Below are 23,427 nucleotides of genomic sequence, written 5' to 3'. Positions count from 1 at the left end.
AGGCTTTCTTTGGGTGGTACATTTTGCTAAGAATTATTTTTTTATAAATGCATTTTAACAGGATTAATATGAAAAAAATTGAAAAAATGCATGATTTCTCAGTTTTCGTCCATTATAGCTTTAAAATAATCCACGCTACCATAATTAAAGCCTATGTATTTTATTTGCCCGTTTCTCTCGGTTATGACACCATTTAAATTTTGTCCCTATCACAATGTACGGCGCCAATATTTTATTTGGAAATAAAGGTGCATTTTTTCCATTTTGCGTCCATCACTATTTACAAGCTTATAATTTAAAAAATGTTCGTAATATACCCCCTTCACATGCATATTTAAAAAGTTCAGACCCTTAGGTAACTATTCATGTTTTTTTTTTTTATTGTAATTTTTTTTTTCCATTGAAAATTTTATTTGGGTAATATTTTGGTGTGGGAAATAAACAGTTCATTTGTAATGTTATTATATGTGTAAATTTTAATGTAAAGTGTATGTAGATGTAGTTTTACTATTTGGCCACAAGATGGCCACCTTGAGTTTATTTTTTTCTCCTTGAGCTTCTCAATCACCGGAAGCACAAGGAGGATGGGAAACTTTTTTTTGCAGAAAGACTGAAGCCTCTAGTAAGAGAAGTTCGGTTTTTCTGCTGGGGACACGGATCTGTGATCGGGAACCATGTTCAGTTCACTGATCCCAGGGCTACCGGGGGACAGCACGGGGGCGCACCCGCGATCGAGCGCGGGAGCGAGCCGAAGCGCGGCACCGCAGCAGAGCAGCCGCCTGGATGTGAGGATCACGTTCGGGCGACTGAAATGGTTAAAGGGGCACTATGGCGAAAAATTTTAAAATGTAAAATATGTGCAAACATAGACAAATAAGAAGTTTTTTTTTTTTCCAGAGTAATATGAGCCATAAATTACTTTTCTCCTATGTTGCTGTCACTTACAGTAGGTAGTGACAGGTTTTGGACTAGTCCATCTTTTCAGAGGGGATTCTAAGCAAGGCTTTTATTCTTTATAAAGATATTCCCTAAAAAGGATTTAAACAATAATGCTAGCCAGCCTCCCTGCGCTCTGCACAGTTTTTTGATGGAACAACTGCCATTCACTAAGTGCTTTTGAAAATAAATAAATCCCTGAGAATCCCCTATGAAGAGATGGACTAGTCCAGAACCTGTCGTTTCTGTCAGATTTCTACTGCCTACTGTAAGTGACAGCAACATAGGAGAAAAGTAATTTGTGGCTCATTTTACTCTGGAAAAAAACGTAATTCTTATTTGTCTATGTTTGCACTTATTTTAAATTTTAAAAATTTTTTGCCTTAGTGCCCTATAACTTTTTTCTTCTGCAATTTCTCCTCGGCGATATTTTCACATTTTTTTTGCCTTTTAAATGGGGTTGTAACATCTAAAAATAAAAAATTGCCTAAAAATAGTTAGTGCCCCAAATATATATATATGCTAATCCCTTTTCTTCTAAAATAGGTCCCTATATGGCGTACCTATAATTATGCCGCCAGGAGATTTGTGCACAGGGTAAAGCTGATAAATGGCTAAACCTGCACCTGCACAGGTCCTGGCGGCGTTAATTACTCTTTCCCCTCCAGGCCGCCGTGGATAGTGGTGAAATATGTAATTCGGCTTCCAGCTATTGTTGGCGATCAAATTACAGTGTTTTTGTAGTAATTTGTGCTCCGTCTTTTGACGACGTCCAATTTACTCCTACTGCACCCTATCAGAGATGGATTAATATGTAATGGGGCCCTAGGCAAGATAGTACATTTGGGGCTCCATGTGGTCCTTTTGGTAAGCTGGAGAGTGGAGAGAGGTCAAAGAATGTGGCAGGTGGCCCCTTGACACCCACTAGGCCCCAAGCACCTGCTTAGGCAGCCTGGTGGTTGATCCTGCTCTATGGTGGCATCGGCTGCGCCCAAATCTCCTGCGCTGTTTTTACAGCGCTCGCCTATATGTCCTCCCCTTTTTACCCGGGTCTGTGTGTAGTTTCTGAACTGCGCCAGTCATTTTTTCTTTTAGCTACAGTAACAAGCTTATCTCAAAATGCAAATAACAGAAACTTAAGGTAGCCATACATCTAGCGATTCTGATTCAATCGACAAGGCAATTGATTTTATTAGGCGATCAACTTCAGTGTGGTTGATCAAAAGTCAATCGACTAGCCCACACTCTACAAAACTATCTGATCAATGTTGTGCCTCCATGCTCTAAATGCAAAAATTGATTCAGAGTCAATCTAATGATATGTGAACGGTAGCCAATTCCTGTGCCATCAAACGCACGTAATTTTCCACTGACTTGAAGTTGAGCCAATTCAACCCAGAAGTTGCTGGTTGATTAATTAGCTGCTTAACTGATCTATAGTTATTGGCTGCAGTTGTTTGACTGAAATTCAAGTCTTGAAATCCACATTACTTATTCACATTTAAAGCTCATCTGGAATCCTCCTTGGCAACAAACCAGATTTATCTGTTTCTATTGGAAGAATGGCATCTGAAAGCTGATTGGCTGCTATGGGCAGCAGCAGTTACCCCTCATACATGATTTCCATTTTGTTTTGTGTGTCTTTGTTGTCTGCAGATGAGATCAGTGTTGTCTTAAGGTTGGACAATGTGGTGGTGGGACAGACTTCTTGGAAGACGGAAGGAAGGGACACTTGGGATCAGGTCTTCAAACTACAGCTTGAGAGGGTAAGAGAATACACTGTTGATGAACAAAAAACATAGCAGCTCCAGTCTTCTATGTGTTGCTGCCATTTGCAGCAATCCCTCTGCCATATCCAGCCGCCCCTTGGCCAGCTGCCGCCCAAGACCCTGGCCTTGGTGGCCTTGCCAGAAATCCAGCTCTGGATGCACTGCCTTTAATTACCCATGTAAAAGGAGGTCTCAACATTGTTCAGTGTTTCCTGTAAACCACAGAGGATAAAGATTCACTGCCATGTAAATGTCTAATATAAATAAACACATGTATACTGAGTTATTACAGCTCCTAAAATTCCAACAAGTACTTTATAATGCAGCTGAATGGTAAAATACTGTAAGTCTGTGTTTATTTAGAAGAATTTCCGATTTACACTAATGCTCATTACCAGTGTAGATTATTTTGACGTATGAATGTGTGCTTACATTCTTCTGCATACATTATTGTCTCCTTGTGTGTTCAGTCTCGTGAGCTGCAGGTCTCTGTGTACAGGAGAGACTACCGCTCACTGTGTGCCATCAAGTATGTGAAGCTGGAGGAATTTCTGGATGACCAGAGACAAGAGACCTTCCTGGAACTGGAGCCTCAGGGGACGCTGCTCTGTGAGGTACGGGGACAGTCACGGGGCATTGCTATTACATTGTTACATAGTTAGTTTGGTTGAAAAAAGACATCCGTCCATCAAGTCCAACCAGAAAAAAAAAAAAAAAAAAAAAAAAAAAAAAAAAAAAAAAAAAAAATTATATATATATATATATATATATATATATATATATATATATATATATATATATATATATATATATATATATATATATATATATATATATATATATATATATATATATATATATATATATATATATATATATATATATATATAAATAACATCCTGAGCCTGCACATATCCCAGTTGATCCAGGGGAAGGTGAAAAACCTTACAAGGCCTAGGCCAGGTCCCCTTGTCCATTGTACAAGCCTTGGGATAAAAACCTCATCTGCCCAGCGTTTGTATTACCCTCTGATGTATTTATACATGTTAATCAGGTCACCTCTCAGTCACATTTTTCCCAGCTAAATACATTTCTATGGTCAACATGAAATTCCACTATCATTAACAAAAAATATTGCTATAAACAGGGCCGGTTCTAGACTTTTTGCTGCCTGAAGCAATACATTGTGAGGATGCCCCCTCCCCCCATGTGTGTTTGTGCAAAGCTAGACCAGAGAGGAGGGACACATTGGGCAGAGCATTTCAGGCACTGACACTACACTTACCTCCCTCTGCTTCCTCCAAGACAGCATCTCTTCCCTGCTGGCCTGCAGCATCTGATCCCCAGGATGCCGGGTATGTGCTGCACCGGCGTCACATCACTCACCCGCTCTCAGCAGATTAGCGATTGGTTCACCAGCCTGCTTCCTCTCTGACCACAGCGGCGCCTCATGTGACTGGTCACATGAGGCACTGCTGTAGCCATGGATACAGGATTCTGGATAGGCAGATGGAGATCCCACCGTTGGAATGCTAAGAGCAGGTGAGTGAAGTGGCGGCGCGCATCTAGGAAGGGGAGACAGGGACATTTGGGGAGGGGAGCCGCCACTTCCCGCCCTCAATTTGTTGCCGCCCTGAAGCATGTGATTCATGTTGCTTCATGGAAGAACTGCCCCTGGCTATAGAGATTTAACAGCACTACATATGTTCTCTTTTAATTTTATGGTATTGAGATCACCTTGCTGTTTCAGTTTGCAGCTAAATGTACATTTCCAAAAGTGTACATTTCTATGACCAGGAGCCCCCTTAGGCAGCAGCTGTCCTAGGTCCGGCCCTTTGTTGCCTTTCCAGAAGCCCAGTCCTTACATGCACTATTTTTATCATGGAACGTTTGAATGGATCTTTGAACACAGTATAAAGAAGCTTTTGATAAGAGGGTGTTGCTGTCTTAGACTGGATTACATAAACATATGGTTAATAAACTGGAACAAAAGGAAAATCTTAACAATGTATAGAGCTGAACTAAAAGGTTTACTGTATATATATATTTTTTCAAACCACCCTATAGAGTATAACTTCCTGCAGCTGCTGTATGGAAGAGCATGTGACTTGGCGAGAGAGTGACTCATGCAGTGTGTCGGCAGGGGCTGCCCTGTACTGATAGGACAAGGGCAGTCAAAACTTTGTCTATACTATTTCCCTACAGAATCACACATACAATAGGAGGAAGCAGGCCGCCCGGACGAGACAGTACTTTACAGTTACCAAAGAAATATATGAATAAAGAAAAAATCACAATGCTCTAATGTAATGTATGTTATGTGCTTATTTTTGAATTTGCAGGTGGCATTTTCCAATCCTGTCATTGAAAGGTTTTCCAAACTGCAAAGACAGAAGAAAATTTTCTCCAAAGAACACGGTATGTGCTCAGTGCTGGATCTCCTGTAGGCAGAGCCAGGACAAGGTCCTCCAGCACCCAAGGCTGAGACACCAAAGTGCACCCCTTCATCGCTCCCACCTCAGCCATCACACACTGATTGCTATTAGACTAAGAGGCGCCACAGGGCCCACAACCTCCCCAACACCTTAATATCTAGTTATCTGGCTTGCAGTCACTGCTATGTATCCCCTTTTCTTATTTCTTTCTGCTTCATACACAATTAGGAATGACAGCTGAATGAATTGTGCGCCTCCTCCTACACTGCGCCCTGAGGCTGGAGCCTCTTCAGCCTATGCCTCAGCCTGGCCCTGCCTGTAGGCCAAAACCTTCCAACATATCACATGGGGGGCAGATAGTAACAGTAGAGTCCTGGTTATCCGGAACTCAACCAACCAGCAGTCAACCAACCAGCACAAATCGCCGGCAGTACTCACAGTGGTGAAGGCCAACTTCATGGTCTTCTAATGGTGTAAAAGTTAGTCAAACACACAGGGAATTTAAACATTTTATTATCTAATTCGTAACTTGCTAGAAGTCTTTGGGGTTCTTCTCTAGGATCTCTTTTCATCAGTCGCTTTGACTGCAGTCTGGCTCCTTTGTTGTTGAATACAAGCTCTTTCCTGTGTTGATTGCAGTCTGGCTCCTTTCTTGTAGTCTATTGACTTCCTCTGCTTGCAAATTATCTGGAGCACATCCATCCGCTTCCAGCTCTTGTGTGTAACTAGCATCCTGCTGTTAGCTTCTCCTCAATTTATACACTCCGCTTGCAGCAGGCTGATGCACCTTAAAGGATACATAAGGCAAATAAAAAAAAAAGTCAGATTTATTTTCCTGGGGCTTCCACCAGCCCCTAAAAGCCTATTTGTCTCAGTCTATGCCAGTGTCCTGGGGTCCCCTCAGTAGCAGGTTGGCGGTTCCTGCACATGCACAAGCATGTGGACGCGCCGCTCACGGCCGCTATCTGTGCAGAAGCTGCCAATCTGGCCACTATGGGGGGGGGGGGAGAATACCCAGGACACTGAGCTGTGACGAGGGACACATAGGCTTCTAGGGCCTGGAGGAAGCCCCAGGTAAGTTAATCTGATTTTTTTTTTATTTGCTTCATGTATCGTTTAAATAATTGCTGATGGCTGTTAAATATTTTAGAATTTGGAGATATTGTAAAAACAGGTATTAATGGCAGTTTTGCAAAACTTTAGCTACATTCCTCCCTCCCTTTTAAATTCTTTACTTTGCTTTATCATTGACTGCCCCAGTCATCTTTCCAACCTCTAGACAAAGTGTAGAAATAAAATGTGTTCTACAGACTCATTTTCAAGCAGCATCTCGCAGTTTATTGATCAATAGCATTACTGGGTTCAATGGTAAGTCCGCATGTGAATCATTCATACAGAATTGCATATTTGACTTTATGTAAAAGTAACAAAAATAAAGGTTGTTTTAATTTGTAATGTCATTATTAATTAAAATAGATCACAATATAATGTTTCACTGTTAACATTTGTTCACAGGGAAGGCTTTCCTTCGTGCTCGACAGATGAACATTGACCCCTCCACGTGGCTCCGCCTCCTGCGCAGAGCAATTCCTGCCAGCACTGGAGCGTACAGTCCTGCGGACCGTGTAGAGTGAGTCTTATGACTTTTCTTTAATAATCTGTCTCTGGAGATACTATGTCTGTGCTGGTACACTTCAGGCTTCCATATTTACCTGTCACATCCCCATGATTAGTGTCTAGTCTGTCCCTTCTACGATTGGCTGCTTCATGCCAGTACAGAGAAGATCCCTTGTCTCATCTGCATTCAGGCCAGAGGTGTAACTACAAACTATGGAAACTCCCTCTGGTGTTGTGTGATCAGGTGACTAATTCCAAACAGAGGCAGCTGTATAATCCCGCTGAAGATAGAAAGACAAAAAAAAAAACAGCACTCACTGTGTGTACTAGGGGTGGCCAAATGCCCGTGGACAGGTCTCACCTGGTTTCGGTGGGCTGTTTGGTTAGGAATCAGCCATTTAGCGAGTGCGCCTCTCTTGTGGCTGGAGACCTGGCACTCGCAAAACAAGCAAGATCCTGTTTACTGCCCTTTACACTTTGGTCCACAGATCATCAAGGAAGAGGAACACACATGCTAAACAGCTGTTTCTTTTTTGTCTTTCTCACTACAAATGGGTCAAACTAGCAAAAACCCCTTCCCTATTTCCCCAACGTCAATGGCGATCCTGGGGTCATTAAATAGATGCAGCTTCATACCCACCAACACACACATATCACTACAAGTTTGACCACTATTAAATGACCTCACCATCAGAATAAAAAAAACCTGCTGTCACCAATGGACCCCCCCCCCCCTACTCCCCATTCCCACCCCCCCCCCCACTCCCCATTCCCACCCCCCCCCCACTCCCCATTCCCACCCCCCCCCCCACTCCCCATTCCCACCCCCCCATGCAAAGTGGTGCAGTGGAGCAGTGTAAGTGAACTGCTCCTGCATTGGGTCTGCTCCTCCTAAACAGTGTAGCCATCAGCTGCAAGTCATGTGTGTATGTCTCCTGACACCTGTGGGAAGACTGAGGAGATGTGTGGAGGTGACTGACACCAGCAGGCATGCACTCAGTGAACTGGATATGACATAACTCTGCATAATGGCTGCTTTCAGAATAAGTTGTGCTTTAACCTGAGTTGGAATAGTGATTTTCAGTCAGCTGACAATATTTTAGGCTGAAAGCAGATAGGATAACTACTGTATATGTTGAAAAGGAGTTGGGAGACACGTTTTTATTGTGTATTAATTCAAATTGTGCCTGAACTGTTTCAAGCCACCTTGCTGTATATTTATTCAACAAGATTTCAGCAACAGGAACCTACCTTAATTTGCAATAAACTGGCTTACTAAGCTATCAGATGGTGTATTTAGATAATGATTTATGTTTGGAATTAGGCTCTTCTTCGCTGACCAAAAGCTGTTCTTCCTTCAGATACATTTGTGCCTGATGCCATAGCTACCTGTGCTTCAGTTTCCGTTTACCTGAATGCTATCTAATAATGTTTCCTGTTACTTATTGTGCATTTTGATTGGTTGTTAGAGAACTGCACTTGGAGTCTCTTGCACTGGAACACAACCAGGATTCCAAGGATAAGGTAAGAGCTTTGAGTTACTTTTATTTTATATTACCCAGTATGTTTCAGTGAATTGTGACTTCATTTTGCTAATTTCCCTCAACCTGGCACCATGTGAGCTGTGAAAGATCCATACATACCCAGAAACTCATAATTAGACACCATGCTGCTAGAAATAGCAAAGACATTCAGCTCAGGTATAATCAAAAATGTTTTTATTAGAGATATATCCCTCAAAGACCATAAAAGCAATTACAATCGCTGAACAGCGGGGGACAGGTCATCATCATCAATAAATATAAATGCAATCCAAAATATACTGTCCCAAACCTGAACGGAGGAACAGGGTTTGACCACAGTTTCAGTAATACAGACAGACACTAAGACCAGGAAATAAGGTGCAAATAATGTTTTATTATGACCAAATCGTACAATCATACAAATACATACAAATTAAATGCAAACCTCGTGCAATCACTCTAAACCACAATATACAATGAATCTTCCACAAACCAGAACAAGCTGTGTGCAAACAGTCATCCAACACCCTGACTGACTATCTATTTATTTACAAGCAGTGGCGTAGCTAAGGAGCTATGGGCCCCAGTGCAAGTTTTACATGCCCCCACCCCCCCTCCCCAACACTCTATACATAACAATTGATACAGCACACCAAAACCTGCCAAGTACAACCACAGTGTCAGAGATGCAAGAAGGGGATGGGGAGCAGTGTGTTAAAGGAATACTATCGATTCACATATTTTTTTCAATTGACACAGGAATTGTTTGGGAAGTGCTGCTAAGTACTGGTGTATACATTTTAGTAGCAACTTCTTTGTTTACTGTTAGCAAAATACATTCAAAGTTTACTGACACAGCTGACTGAGCCATGAGGAGAGGGGAAATTCCCCTCACACTTGATCAGTTAACTCTATGTGTAGCTCTGTGTGTGACAGAGAGAGACAGGACACAGGAGCTGCAGCTTTTGGGAGCTCTGTTTCTGACTGAAGTGTCTGAAGAGAGCAGAGGAAATGTAACTAATTGTCACAGCTTTTTCATATTGTTTTTGCTTTCAGAGTTTGATATTTGCTTTCTGTAGTCTGATATGCAACTCTGGCTGTGCATTGAAGCAGACACCCCTTCTGCAATGGATTTGTCCCAATATAGCTAAATCCTACCCTCAATAAATTACAGCTTTTGCCTCTGATATTTAACATGAAAAGTAGGAAAATGCTTATACAGCTACTTAGACATTATTTGTACATTGTCATTTTAGAACACTTGGGGATCGATAGTATTCCTTTAAGGATTACTACTATTCATAGCATCCATAGAAGTGACCAATAGAGAGATAATACTGTGATAGAAGGTGGACCCTTTGGGGACCCTCTGGCCCAAGGGCCCCGATGCGGTTGCTACCTCTGCACCCCTATTTCTACGCCACTGTTTACAAGCAATATGCAGGACATATATACAAATATATACAACAGGCGAATACATACACTGAAGCACAGGACACAAATCAGCAGGCAAGGGGTAGTCGTACAAAGCAGAGGTAAAAACAGGAAGACAAGTAATCAGGATTCAAGGTAACAGGAATGTCCAAAGACTCAGATCTGCAAAAGACCGCAAAGTTCTAGCAATCAGCAGGAGGAAGGGGCAGTTCTTGAATGTGTTTAATACACACAGGATGCAGCTGGTGGTGAGCAGTCTCAATGAGAGTTCCCATGAAGCCATCCAGAGGCCAAACAGGTAGCTGCAAGTCTTTGCAATGGCAGTAACAGGCCACCTGCTGGTGGATAGTAGAAATGCGGAGCTGCTCAAAAGTCCATCGAGCCCTCTGCTGGTGGCACAATGAAAGTTCCCGGCAGTCCATTCCAATACTGCCACCAGCAGGCAGGAGCAAGTAGTACACAGTTCCTAACTTACAATGTGGTAATAAATGAACACTAAACCAGTTAGGAGAACAGAATAGCAAAAAACTATGAATTAAATGGTAATAAGACAAGACAAATAATATTTATGAGCTTTTCTCTTGGTGGACTCAATAGCTTGAGCTGCAGCTACGAAGGCACGCTCATCAGGCAGTAGCAGGTTTATGGAGTGTAGCCCAAGTACTCCTTACTGAATAGATGCTGGCTTACTGAACAGGAGCTGAGAGCAGCTGTGCAGCCCACAGTGCATGAATATTATGAGTGGAAATATAATGTTAGTCTGCTTACCCAGGAACCCAGTAGGCTCCAATGTCGAGGATATGACAGCTCCTGTCACCCATCGCACCTCCCCATCCGCTTTGAAATGATTAGTTTGAGTGAGGAACGTTCCTATGAGTAGCTAACCCTGGTGCTAAAACGATCATGTGTGGTCACGCCTATTTGATTAAATGGTAACCTATTTTGTGCCTTGACTCTCCTTTTTTTTGCATCCCATACACATCCAGAGACACTGACTTTTCTTATTTCCTGGTTGTGTCCACATATTTTCACTCAACCCCCAGCATGAGATGATGTTATCTTCCACCAATCACTGGGCCCAAATATGGGGGTCAGAGCAGAAAGGAAGAGTTGGAGGGTCCATGCGGTGAAATATAGCTAGTCCCACGATGTAGTTGACTATAGGCATTTCAGCCTCACAGTACAGCCAGTGACCTGACCACACATTTCTTCAATGCACACTATCAGTTGTAGGCCAGGCCTGTCAGGACATGCTTCCATACTTCCTTTTCCTGATCACAAGACATGTCACAGAAGCCTGAGGTGTGCTGCATAGAGCATGTGGCTGTCAGAAAGATCATAGGAGACTTGAAGTAGCACTGGAGCAGGTAAATATTGAACTGCTCCACTGTGCTACTCTGCAGAAGGGGGAGGAGCAGGCCACCCATGGACACTAAAGTTACGTCAGTTTGAGAATGTTCAATAAATGCTAAATTTTAATAAACAATTTGGCCCCCAACTTAGACTATGTTGTAGATTTTGGCCCCTTTCATGATTGAGTTTGACACCCCTGGTTTAACCCCTTTTCTTCTGGAGATAACCTTGATGTGTTTTGAGGCTTTAATCCCACTTCTTCAGGAGATAAATCTTTCAGGTGCTATAGCTTCATGTGTAATTGGCATTTCAGGGGACATTTCCTCTCCCTGATCCATTTTTGATAGTGCAGTAATTTATTACATGCCAAATTGGACTGCTATAGAATCGTACACGTCTAGCTTTACTTTTATCTGAGCATAATAGGTCACCCAAGTCTCATCTATATCAGGAGCATGTAACTCCATACATAAACATTACAGGCTGTAAATTCGGGGCACAAAAACGTTAAAAGCATCCCAGATTCATCGTACTGCATTTATGTGGCCTTTAGTGAATCATCTCTACTGTTTCTTTAGACTTTATTTGTTTTCCCATTTACATGGAGAATCCCCAGAGTGCTTCAGTTTCCACACACAGGCACACTTGTCTTCTGAGCAGCCGGTGTCTTGGGTGACAACACTTTGGAATATGTTGCCGTGGAAGATAAAAATGATAAAAAATAGTGTGTCGATATCCAATGGTGACAATAAATTGCAGGGTTTGGGGTGGGGGGGGTGGGGGGGGGGGTTTGGGGGGGGTTGTTTAAATCATTAATTTTTTTTCAAAGCACTGCACTGTGATGTAACTACGGTAATAGAAATAAAATATCTGTCCATCCTTGTAAACACAGATTTGTCAGATTGTCAGGTTTAAGGTGGGGTGGCCACACACCATACCATTTTTTAAATATCGGTTCAATTCAAGAATTGCAATCAATTTTTCTGACTGATTGTAACATTTCAAAAATATGACCAATGTACCACACACCTATGTTCAATTTTCCCCCAATTGTGATAAAAAATGATTGGAAACTCTAAGAAAATTGCTAGGGTGTGTATATTAATAAAGTGACAATCTAACACACACCTTACAATCTTTAGAAACATTGAAGAAGAAATTCCAGCATTCCGGATTGATAAAAATGGAAAAAAATGAGAAATCCGATTACATTTTTCAGTCGAATGAAAAAAAACAACTTTTGATTTTTTCGGAAGATCCAACCATATTTATTGAATTGCCGTAAAATCGGATCATTGTATTGTATTGTGTGTGGCCACCTTTAGGGACATGTCATGTTTAGGGATGTAGGCGAACCGTTTGCCGACAAACCCCTATGGGCCGCTACTACTTCCGGGTTGCTATGACCCGGAGTAGTACGGCTGCGCTGGGCCGGCGGTGCACGTCTTTGATTGTGCGCCTGTTGCTGGGCACTCTCTGCGCATGAGCGTGACATCACTCCTGACGTCACGTACATGCGCAGAAAGTGCCCGGCAACAGGCACGTGATAAAGGACGATAAGGCTAGTAAAGATAAAAAGCACAGGGACACCGGGAGCCCAATATCGTGTATTATCGTTGTGTGAGTTGATCTATTAAAGGTAAAATATATACTCACAATTCTGGGTTGCTGTTTAGGCAACCACCATCAGAACATGTGGAGAAATACCGTCTCCACTCGGCCTTGTCCGGTCGCTGCTCCCAAAAAATACTACTATAGTGAATATACAGTAAGTACGTCCCCACGTAGTGGGGAATTAATGAGTATCAAAACACTGTAGGAGGCGCCCTTAATCTTGTTATAACATATACAGCAATTATATAGGTAAGCGTAGTGTGTGTCTTACCTGTTATGAAGGCACGTACACACATAAATCATAAAATTAGATTTATTATAGCACAATGGATCAGACAACGCGTTTCGCGACCACATGTCGCTTTCTCAGGTCAAATAAAGTGCTGTTTGCCGGAAGATGTGCAGCGTGGGCGCCAGATAAAGGACGCACACTGCCAGCCCAGCGCAGCCGTACTACTCAGGGTCATAGCGACCCGCAAGTAGTACAGGGTGAGGTGTTCGCCGGCGAACGGTTCCCGAACCATTCGCCGACATCTCTAGTCATGTTGCTGACATTAGTGCTGGGACGTCACTATAATCTCACTAGAGGATACAGCATATTCCTGTGATATCTCTTCTTCAACTGTAACCCGGCTAACAAAAGACTTAAAGAAAACATGAACTGAAGATTAAAAGTCAAAATAAACATACACAAGTCATACTTCCCTCCCGTGTAGTCTACTCCTCAATCTCTTTCTCCTCTCCCTCGTCCTGTTTGTCCTCTGTGATCGATGGAATGCTCTGCCCTCCATTTTGGAAATGGCCATTACCCCATAACAGCTTCCTGGTCAGCACACTGTTAAACTGTAACATAGCCCACTTGAGCCATAGGGAAACATGGACATTGCCTGACATATAACTGACAGCAACTGATATATTTCAGTTCTGAAAATTTTTTGTCAGAACTGGAAGGGATCATTGCCAGAAGAAAATGCTGAGCTTCTGAGAGGAACAAATGGTGAGGTGACTATGTAATGTTAGTTAGAAGTTCACTCGTGTTTATTTGAAATAATTTTACACAGTTCAGGTTCCCTTTAAGTGAAACCTAAGTGAGTAGGAAGACCATCCCGTGTTAGTATATAGAGAGGATTTATTTTGTAGAAAATAAAGATAATACTGAGAGTTTACCAAGAGGTGATGGACCAGTCCATAATCAATCAATTTTGTTTACTATTGACTGTTACTAGTGACAGCAACATAGGAAATGTTAAAAGTAAATTTTACAATTTTTTGCGATAGTTCCCCTTTAAAGGACCACTATGGGGAAAAAAGTAAGCAGTTAAAATCTGACCGAACTGACAGATTTTGGACCAGTCCATATCATCATGGGGGAATTCTCTTTGTTTTCAAAGCATTTCCTGAACAGCAGTTGATAAGTCTAACTGCCAAAATAGTGTGCAAGTGAGTAGGGAGGCTGGCTGGTAACTAACTATTTTGGCAGTTAAACTGCCATTCAGGAAATGCTTTTGTAAACAAAGAAAACCCTGAGAATCCCCAATGAAGAGATGGACTAGTCCAAAACCTGTCGGTTATGTTAAATTTTATCTGCTTATTTTTTTTTCGTCCTAGTGGTCCTGAATGGTAGTTGGGGATGACCCACACTCAGATTAAACTCTCTGCTAAATTATACACTGAGACCTTACTGTCATAATCAAAGATGGAGGGCTAGCAACATGGAAACATAACCCTGGGTGGGATCATCTGAGGTAAACAAAGCCTCTGGTTGGCTATGGCTTAGCTAGCAATGAGTGGGCCAAGCAATAGCCTTGTTTTCCTATTATTAATGCCCACCCCTTCCAAATAAAAAGCACAGATAGCACTAATACCATTCTGACTGATGTACCAGCTGGACAAAGGGACTTGCAATCATACCAGTTGCTACAGATTCCCCCATACCCTTGTCCAATTTATTTGCCTATTGATTTCAGGAGAGTCTGCCTACACCTGAATATACTGCCTTGTTTGGCATAATTGCTTTCAAACCAAACTGGACAATGTTTGAACAACACTAGAGATAAGCTTACAATACTTTTACCAAATGCGTTTTCTTATTCTTCAGTGAACTTAATCACCTCCCAGGAACATTCTTTTAACAATTCTCTTAACCCTTTAGAAGGCAATTAATTTAGAGGCTTGCAAGGTCTCCAAGCCAATTTATCGTACCCCCTTTTTTTTTCTTATTTGTTACATTTGCTTGCTACTAATTAGTACTGCTGAAATGTGTGTTTATGACTACTTGTCACTAGGAGGCAGTGTGAGACAATAACAGAGGACTTCTGCTTTCATTTTCTATATTTTCTGCTAGCAGAGAGAGAGAGAGAGAGAGAGAGAGCTCAAAGCATTCCAAGAATTTACAGCACAAGGAGTTCTGCTGACTAAGGTCAAAAGCAGTATATTTATCTCAAATGGGATACTTCCTTTGAAGCTGGTAATGAGTTAATATACAGGATCTTCTCAAAAAATTAGCATATTGTGATAAAGTTTATTATTTTTTGTAATGTACTGATAAACATTAGACTTTCATATATTTTAGATTCAAATACACACAACTGAAGTAGTTCAAGCCTTTTATTGTTTTAATATTGATGATTTTGGCATACAGCTCATGAAAACCCAAAATTCCTATCTCAAAAAATTAGCATACTTCATCCGACCAATAAAAGAAAGTGTTTTTAAAACAAAAAAAGTCAACCTTCAAATAATTATGTTCAGCTATGCACTCAATACTTGGTCGGGAATCCTTTTGCAGAAATGACTGCTTCAATGCGGCGTGGCATGGAGGCAATCAGCCTGTGGCACTGCTCAGGTGTTATGGAGGCCCAGGATGCTTCGATAGCGGCCTTAAGCTCATCCAGAGTGTTGGGTCTTGCGTCTCTCAACTTTCTCTTCACAATATCCCACAGATTCTCTATGGGGTTCAGGTCAGGAGAGTTGGCAGGCCAATTGAGCACAGTAATACCATGGTCAGTAAACCATTTACCAGTGGTTTTGGCACTGTGAGCAGGTGCCAGGTCGTGCTGAAAAATGAAATCTTCATCTCCATAAAGCTTTTCAGCAGATGGAAGCATGAAGTGCTCCAAAATCTCCTGATAGCTAGCTGCATTGACCCTGCCCTTGATAAAACACAGTGGACCAACACCAGCAGCTGACATGGCACCCCAGACCATCACTGACTGTGGGTACTTGACACTGGACTTCAGGCATTTTGGCATTTCCCTCTCCCCAGTCTTCCTCCAGACTCTGGCACCTTGATTTCCGAATGACATGTAAAAGTTGCTTTCATCCGAAAAAAAAGTACCTTGGACCACTGAGCAACAGTACAGTGCTGCTTCTCTGTAGCCCAGCCCCAGGTCAGGCGCTTCTGCCGCTGTTTTTAGTTCAAAAGTGGGTTCATGCTTCCATCTGCTGAAAAGCTTTATGGAGATGAGGATTTCATTTTTCAGCACGACCTGGCACCTGCTTACAGTGCCAAATCCACTGGTAAATGGTTTACTGACCGTGGTATTACTGTGCTCAACTGGCCTACCAACTCTCCTGACCTGAACCCCATAGAGAATCTGTGGGATATTGTGAAGAGAAAGTTGAGAGACGCAAGACCCAACACTCTGGATGAGCTTAAGGCCGCTATCGAAGCATCCTGGGCGTCCATAACACCTGAGCAGTGCCACAGGCTGATTGCCTCCATGCCACGCCGCATTGAAGCAGTCATTTCTGCAAAAGGATTCCCGACCAAGTACTGAGTGTATAACTGAACATAATTATTAGAAGGTTGACTTTTTTTTGTTTTAAAAACACTTTTCTTTTATTGGTTGGATGAAATATGCTAATTTTTTGAAATAGGAAATTTGGGTTTTCGTGATCTGTATGCCAAAATCATCAATATTAAAACAATAAAAGGCTTGAACTACTTCAGTTGTGTGTATTTGAATCTAAAATATATGAAAGACTAATGTTTATCAGTACATTACAGAAAATAATGACCTTTATCACAATATGCTAATTTTTTGAGAAGATCCTGTACATGCAAGATTCCCAGCAAAGCAGAAATGGGCCATCTTTACTCCCGATACATACAGTATGTCACATGTTCAGTAACTTATAGCTGCGTTGGCTTGTATTGTGGACAGCTGCAAGTCTCTGATGCAGACTGGCTATGACACACTTTTGCAGTTTAACTCTGTTTGTTGCGATGTGTAATGTCTCCACATTGCTGTAATGTTGTTTATTTTGCAGGTGGATGGCCCAGTGATAAAAGAGAATCCGACCACAAGACGAGATAGCCACAGACGGTCAGTAATTACCTACCTATGCTTCATTTTACTGTGAAGTATACACATATATTATCCCCACCACCACTGCCACATGTTAAAGCGTTCGGGTGCGTACACACATCCAAATTTGATGGGCCAATTTTATCACTTGCAATGCAGTAAGAGTGCTTACCTACACAATCTGTTCATAGTATTCAAAATCTGTTGGACATCTGTTGACCCAGTCAACATTGGATGTGTGTACCAGGCTTTTTGCTTTAACCTCTTGAGGACTGCAGGGCTAAACCCCCCTAGTGACCAGGCCATTTTCAGTAAAATTTGGCCACTGCAGCTTTAAGGCCAAGCTGCAGGGCCACACAACACAGCACAGAAGTGATTCCCCCCCCCCTTTTCTCCCCACCGACAGAGCTCTCTGTTGGTGGGGTCTGATCGCTCCCCCCATGTTTATTTTTTTATAGTAAATATTATTGTTCATGTTTTTTGAAAAAAAAAAAAACTGTTTCTTTAAACCCTCTCCCTCCCTTCCTCCCTCATAGGCTTCTGCCTATGAGAGCCGATCGCTCTCTTGTCCCCCAGGGGGACAGCCGTGTCACACGGCTGCCCCCAGTGCAGCGCTGCTGATCGCATCGCTGCACAGTGTAAATAGACGGCGATCACGCCGTCTAACAGTCTCGGAGACTGAAGGCGGGGCGGAGTTCTGCCCCCCAAGCAGGAGATGCGCTCGCAGCGTGCGCGCGATCTCCTGCATTAGCTGGCCCCAGGACTTTACGCCAATCGGCGTTAGGCGGTCCTGGGGCTGCCGCCGCAGCCATGCCCATCGGCGTGACGCGGGTGGCAAGAGGTTAAGCTTAACAAAAATCTATGTATAGATTATATCAAGGAACCACCATATTTATAGTTTAGTGTACTGCATGCATTAAACCTTTCTTATCATACACTTAGAACTCGTTCACACTAGGTCCGGAAACGTATCCGTGGCTCCATTTTTAAAACCTGATCTTGGATAGCAAAAAATGTTAAAAATAGCAGCAGTCTTCACCCAAACAAAAACGAATCCGTCTGCATTTGCGGGAAACTGTTTTCAAAACCTGAACGGAAGGTTCGGATCTGCTGCATTTTCTCACAAAGCATCTGGATCCTGATACACGGAGAGGTAGTGGCAGGCAATGGGAAAACAGATTTCCCTCTACACAGGCAATCTGTTTCTGTGTCACAGCCTGTGGGGAGAGAGGGGGCCACCATGCTGGAAGGGAAGATTATTTTCTCTCTACTTCCTCCTCTCGCCACATCACTTCCTGCAATGCCACGCTCCGAAGTATAGAGGGCGACATTGCATAAAGTCTAGCGGCGAGCGGTAGAAGTGGAGAGAAGGTTCCCCGCTCGCTGCAGACATTCGATTTTAACCATTTCTGCGCAAGTAGCTGGAGGATGAGCAGGTATGGGGACCCAGGTGAGGGAGGGGGGGGGACAACCCCCCTTCCTGTTGCCCGCTGCCACCCCGTCCTGGCTGCTTTCCCCTCCATCCGTTTTTTTGGCACACAAAAAAACGCAAACGTATACTGCAAAAGGCAGCATGGATCCGTTTGCGTTTAGGTTTGCCAGGATCACAGACCGCCAGGATCACAGACCGCCAGAATCACGGACCGCTGGCTCCATCCGACCTGCAACTGTGCCTAGTGTGGACCCAGCCTTACTAGCAGAATTTAAAAAAAGTGGCCTCCATACAAACAAAACTTCAGGACCCCTTTTAGGCATCCATGCATGATAAAATTCTGAGCATCCCTGTTTCTTGGTCTGGTACCTGAGTGATATTTGACTGATAAGCTCCCAACTGATTTTGGACAATTAACTGCTTGAAAAGGAGTTCATGAGGTGTTCAAAGTAGACATGGTAGCCAGACTGCATAGCTTTGTACTGCAAGAATAAATGGAGGTTGTAAAATTGACCAATCAAAATTGCAACTGTGTACCAGACTTCAGCCTGATACACACTTTCAATTAAAAAAAAATAATAGTAATAATAATAATAATAGGGACTCCTGCTCCACAGGTCACTATCCCAGAAGAAACATATAAATATTGAAAATTACTATTCTCACATCTCTCCTGCTGGAGATGAAGTGCTAGTGCTAAAAAAGCTAATTAATAGACTGAAAACTCCCTAATGGAGATAAAGTGATAACCGTGCAAAATCAAATTAATTATAAAACGAACATATTACTGCATAAATTAATTTGATTTTGCACGGTTATCACTTTATCTCCATTAGGGAGTTTTCAGTCTATTAATTAGCTTTTTTAGCACTAGCACTTCATCTCCAGCAGGAGAGAAGTGAGAATAGTAATTTTCAATATTTATATGTTTCTTCTGGGATAGTGACCTGTGGAGCAGGAGTCCCTATTATTATTATTATTACTATTATTTTTAAGATTAGGACTCCGCCTTTTTTTCACTTATCACAGGAGCAACCAGAAGAGACTATACTTATGATATCTGTCAATAGACTCAATTGTTAATTTATTACTTAGGGACACATGTACCAGGTCTGGCTGTTTGTTTTTAATTGATTTTAATTCATTAGCTGGTCATTAATAAAGGTTTTTTCGTGGTAACTTTGGTGTCCTGAGTTATGCCTGATTGAATGCTTTTACCTATCATTAGATCACAAGAGAGGGGGTCTTTTTTCTTTTTTTGTTTAGATTTGAGTTTTGAGGTCGTTGACCTATTTCCCCTGTTTATTGATACCTATTTAGGTGACTAAGATAATGTGACATTAATTATGCCTGCTCGATTTCTTTGAGTTTTAATTATGGTATGAGGGTTTAGCTACACAATCTGCTCATAGCTTTCAATGGGCTTGATTCACAATCATGCTATGCGTTTAGCGCACAATGTACCGCGCGGGAAGGAGTGCACGCATACAGATTTACATGCACATGCTAACGCAGCAAAGTGCGCATGACAACCTTCGTTAGCGCCCGCATGTAGATCTGAATGCGCGGTACATTGTGCGCTAAACGCATAGCTTGGTCGTGCTTGGCCAATCTTATTAAATTAAAAAAGTGTACCAGGCTTTAGCTTGATACACACATCCAATTTTGATTGGCCAATGACTGGCCAATTTTACCAAGCCATGTAGCATGAGGGCCAACAGATTTTGAATATTATGAACAGATGGCAAAGGTAAGGTCTCATACTACATCGAAGTGGCAAACTGGCCAATCAAAACTGGATGTGCATACCAGGCTTAAAGAGGAACTCCAGTGAAAATAATGTAATAAAAAATAAATCATTTATACATAATTATTGTAAAAAATTAAGCACATCAGTGTTTGCCCATTGAAAAATCTTTCCTCTCCCTGATATACTTTCTGACATTTATCACATGGTGACATTTTTACTGCTGGCAGGTGATGTAAGTGGAAGGAGAAGTTGCTTGCTTTTTTGGCAGTTGAAAATAGCTGTAAACAGCGGTTATTTCCCACAATGCATCAAGGCACCCACAGTGTGATGTCAGAACCATGGTCCTAACATCATACTGTGGGAGGGGTTTCACCACAATATCAGCCACACAGATCACCCTGATTACCTATTTGAGAAAAGGAATAGATTTCTCGTTGGAAAGGGGGTATCAGCTACTGATTGAGATGAAGTTCAATCCTTGGTTACGGTTTCACCTGTGTGTATGCCTGCAGTAATAGCAGACTCTTGACTGATTGGAGCAGTAATATGTCAGTTATAGCTTAAAGGACAACAGTAACGAGAGGTATATGGAGGATGACATTTATTTTCTTTTAAACAATACTAGTTGCCTGGCTGCCCTGCTGACCCTAAGCCTCTTATATAATATGTCTAGCCATAGAACCTGTACCAGCATATGCAGATCAGCTGTTTCTGACATTGTTGTCAGATCTGACAAGATTAGCTGCATGCTTGTTTCTGGTGTGTCAGACACTACTGCAGCCACATAGATCAGCAGGGCTGCCAGGCAACTGGTATTGTTTAAGAGGAAATAAATATGGCACCCTCCATATTCTTCTCACTTCAGTTGTCCTTTAAGCCTGGTACACACCTTCAATTGTGATTGGCCAGTTTACGACCACCATGTAGTTAGAGAGTCAACAGATCTTGAATCCTATGAGCAGATTGTGTATGTAAACTCTCATACTACATGGAGGTGGTAAAAATGGTCATCGATTGGTCAATTATAGTTGAACGTGTGTACTGGGCTTCACTCTTGTCCTATGATCACAAGGATAAGATTGGCTCTCGTTAAAGAAATCCCAGTTGCACCTCAGTTGTTTTAATGCGGCAGATCTCTGCATAGCGGAGTATATTACAGCACAGCCGAGAGTCTCACGGAGTAGAGCTCCCCTGGGGACTGGCAAGCATTGTGCTTCTGCAGAGGAGGCTTCCAAGAAGTGTTACCCGATCCTTCCTATCTCCATCTTATCGGGAAACAAAATCATTGTTCCCTTGGTGCAAACAATCGCCCATAAACGCCTGGACTTGGCCTTGCTCATAACACTTTATCAGCTCACTTTGCACATCAGAAGGAAATGATGACACTCTTCTTATTCTGCACTGATTTATTACAGCAGTTTAGATAACCAGCTAGGAACAGTGCCAACCAGAAAGCCTTCCTCTGCTCTATTATTCATGATATTGCTGGAGTTCTCTGATTGCCAAACTGACAAATTGCAGAAGACAAGAAAAGTATGGCCGACATTGTTGTCTTGCTCTGCCGTAACTATAACTTCCAGGAAGCAGTTTATTAGAATTATACGTTTTGTAAGTTTCCACTTTTGCTGCTTTATTTAAGAAATAAAACCAAATTAAGCAACCTGCAGAGGACTTAAAGCACACCTGAAGTAGGGAAAAACATTCTAACTTGAGTATGTACATGTGTAGCGGGACGTGTGCCCTCACAATCTGCTGCATAAGTTTCTTTATCCTTGTTAGTATAGTGGAATGGTATCCTTCAATAAGGTCTGGGCAAATCAATTCAAAGAGTGAAGGGTTGCCGGCACTACAAAGTCTGTAGCCGTATCACTGGGTATGAGGATGGAGAGATGTTCTAAAGGCCACCTTTTTATTGCAATAAATACTGCGTGCTCATAACTGATAAATGGAGTATACACATAGGATCAGCGTCAGAAAAGAAAACAGTTGAGTCAGGCACTGCAGTGATTACTGTTTTAATGGTGTTCCGAATTGAAGTGAATCACCATAGTTGTATCAAAAATTGTGACATTCAATAGGTTTTGCACGGCGGGGAAACGGCCGTTAGGCTACCGTTTTTGCCCTGCACCCACCACCGCCACCTTTTGATATGGTAGGACATCCTCTTCTTGCAACTGTTTGAATGCACAAGATGTTTGCACATGACGATTTTTTCATTGACGATGATGTTTTGTACCTACCTATTGAATGTCACAATTTTTGATACAACTATGGTGATTCACTTCAATTCGGAACACCATTAAAACAGTAATCACTGCAGTGCCTGACTCAACTGTTTTCTTTTCTGACGAAGGTCTGGGCAAAGCAGACTGCCAGAGCCGTCATACAGAGCTTAATGTGGGGTCAAGTGCCAGTCTCTGCTTCTCTCCACCTAAAATGCGATAGTAAATATTAGCCAATGGCCACCCAGGGGCAGATGGGTGGGGCTTGACATAACACTGAGGGTGGAGAGTCAGGGCTGGATTTACCATAAGGTACTGTAGGCACATGCCTACAGGCACCTGATGATGGAAAGGTGGCTCACTCCCCTCCCCGAGCACCTCCCTCCCTCCTTCCCTATGATGATAGCTTAGATGAGAGGTAACTCACCCTGCTTTCGGCATTCCACTGACAAGATCTCCCATCAGTCAGGGAGTCAGGGGCACCTCTAGCTACTTAATACTGAGGGTACCTAATGCTAAGGTACACCTGTAGCTGCCTATGACAGGCAAGGGAAGTAAGGGAGAAGTGACAGCTGGGACAGCCAGCACACTTGCGGTGCGGTTCGGTGGGAGTTTGTAGGTTTGTGGAGGGCGGAGACTAGGATGCCAGGACATCTGTGCCTATAGGCTCCTGTGATGTAAATCCGGTCCTGTGGGGAGTGGTGGAGTGTTTTATTTTCTAAGGTAAGTACGGCATTTCCTTATTGACCCGAGCTCCCGTTTGGGTCCCCTTTTAAGCCGAAACTGTTCTGCAGTTTATTGGTCCTTTAACACGGATAACGGAAGGACCGTACCCACCTTGCATTTCTTGCGACGACTGGTGATTTTTTTAAACAATGAACGATTGTTTCCGCAATCTTGTGACGTGGGTACGGGGGTTGCGTTATGTGTTAGGTAAACAACGCTTTGTGATGGGTGGCGATAACGATCGTCACGGCGGATGGGATCTTTAAGATCCACCATGAATCCCGCACAAAATGCTGCGATCGTTTG

The 23,427-nt window shown here is 42.5% G+C and overlaps 1 protein-coding gene and 1 long non-coding RNA gene across 4 annotated transcripts in view; one reads left to right on the top strand and one right to left on the bottom strand.

Annotated features, from left to right (window-relative positions):
- Nucleotides 1-23,427, top strand: part of LOC137562784 (serine/threonine-protein kinase N1-like) — a 55,783-nt gene that overhangs the window by 5,894 nt on the left and 26,462 nt on the right. For both annotated transcript variants that reach the window (XM_068274479.1, XM_068274478.1), the window contains 6 exons: nt 2,593-2,702; nt 3,176-3,319; nt 5,048-5,123; nt 6,656-6,770; nt 8,227-8,281; nt 16,954-17,009. In XM_068274479.1, the coding sequence (XP_068130580.1) occupies nt 2,593-2,702; nt 3,176-3,319; nt 5,048-5,123; nt 6,656-6,770; nt 8,227-8,281; nt 16,954-17,009 (556 nt within the window). The remainder of the gene's footprint in view (nt 1-2,592; nt 2,703-3,175; nt 3,320-5,047; nt 5,124-6,655; nt 6,771-8,226; nt 8,282-16,953; nt 17,010-23,427) is intronic.
- Nucleotides 5,636-23,427, bottom strand: part of LOC137562787 (uncharacterized) — a 52,858-nt gene continuing 35,066 nt past the window's right edge. For both annotated transcript variants that reach the window (XR_011030189.1, XR_011030187.1), the window contains exon 4: nt 5,636-5,927. This is a non-coding gene — a long non-coding RNA (uncharacterized lncRNA). The remainder of the gene's footprint in view (nt 5,928-23,427) is intronic.

This window comes from Hyperolius riggenbachi, chromosome 3, assembly GCF_040937935.1.
Source record: "Hyperolius riggenbachi isolate aHypRig1 chromosome 3, aHypRig1.pri, whole genome shotgun sequence".
NCBI classification, from domain to species: Eukaryota; Metazoa; Chordata; class Amphibia; order Anura; family Hyperoliidae; genus Hyperolius; species Hyperolius riggenbachi.
This window is presented reverse-complemented; position numbering and strand designations above follow the sequence as displayed.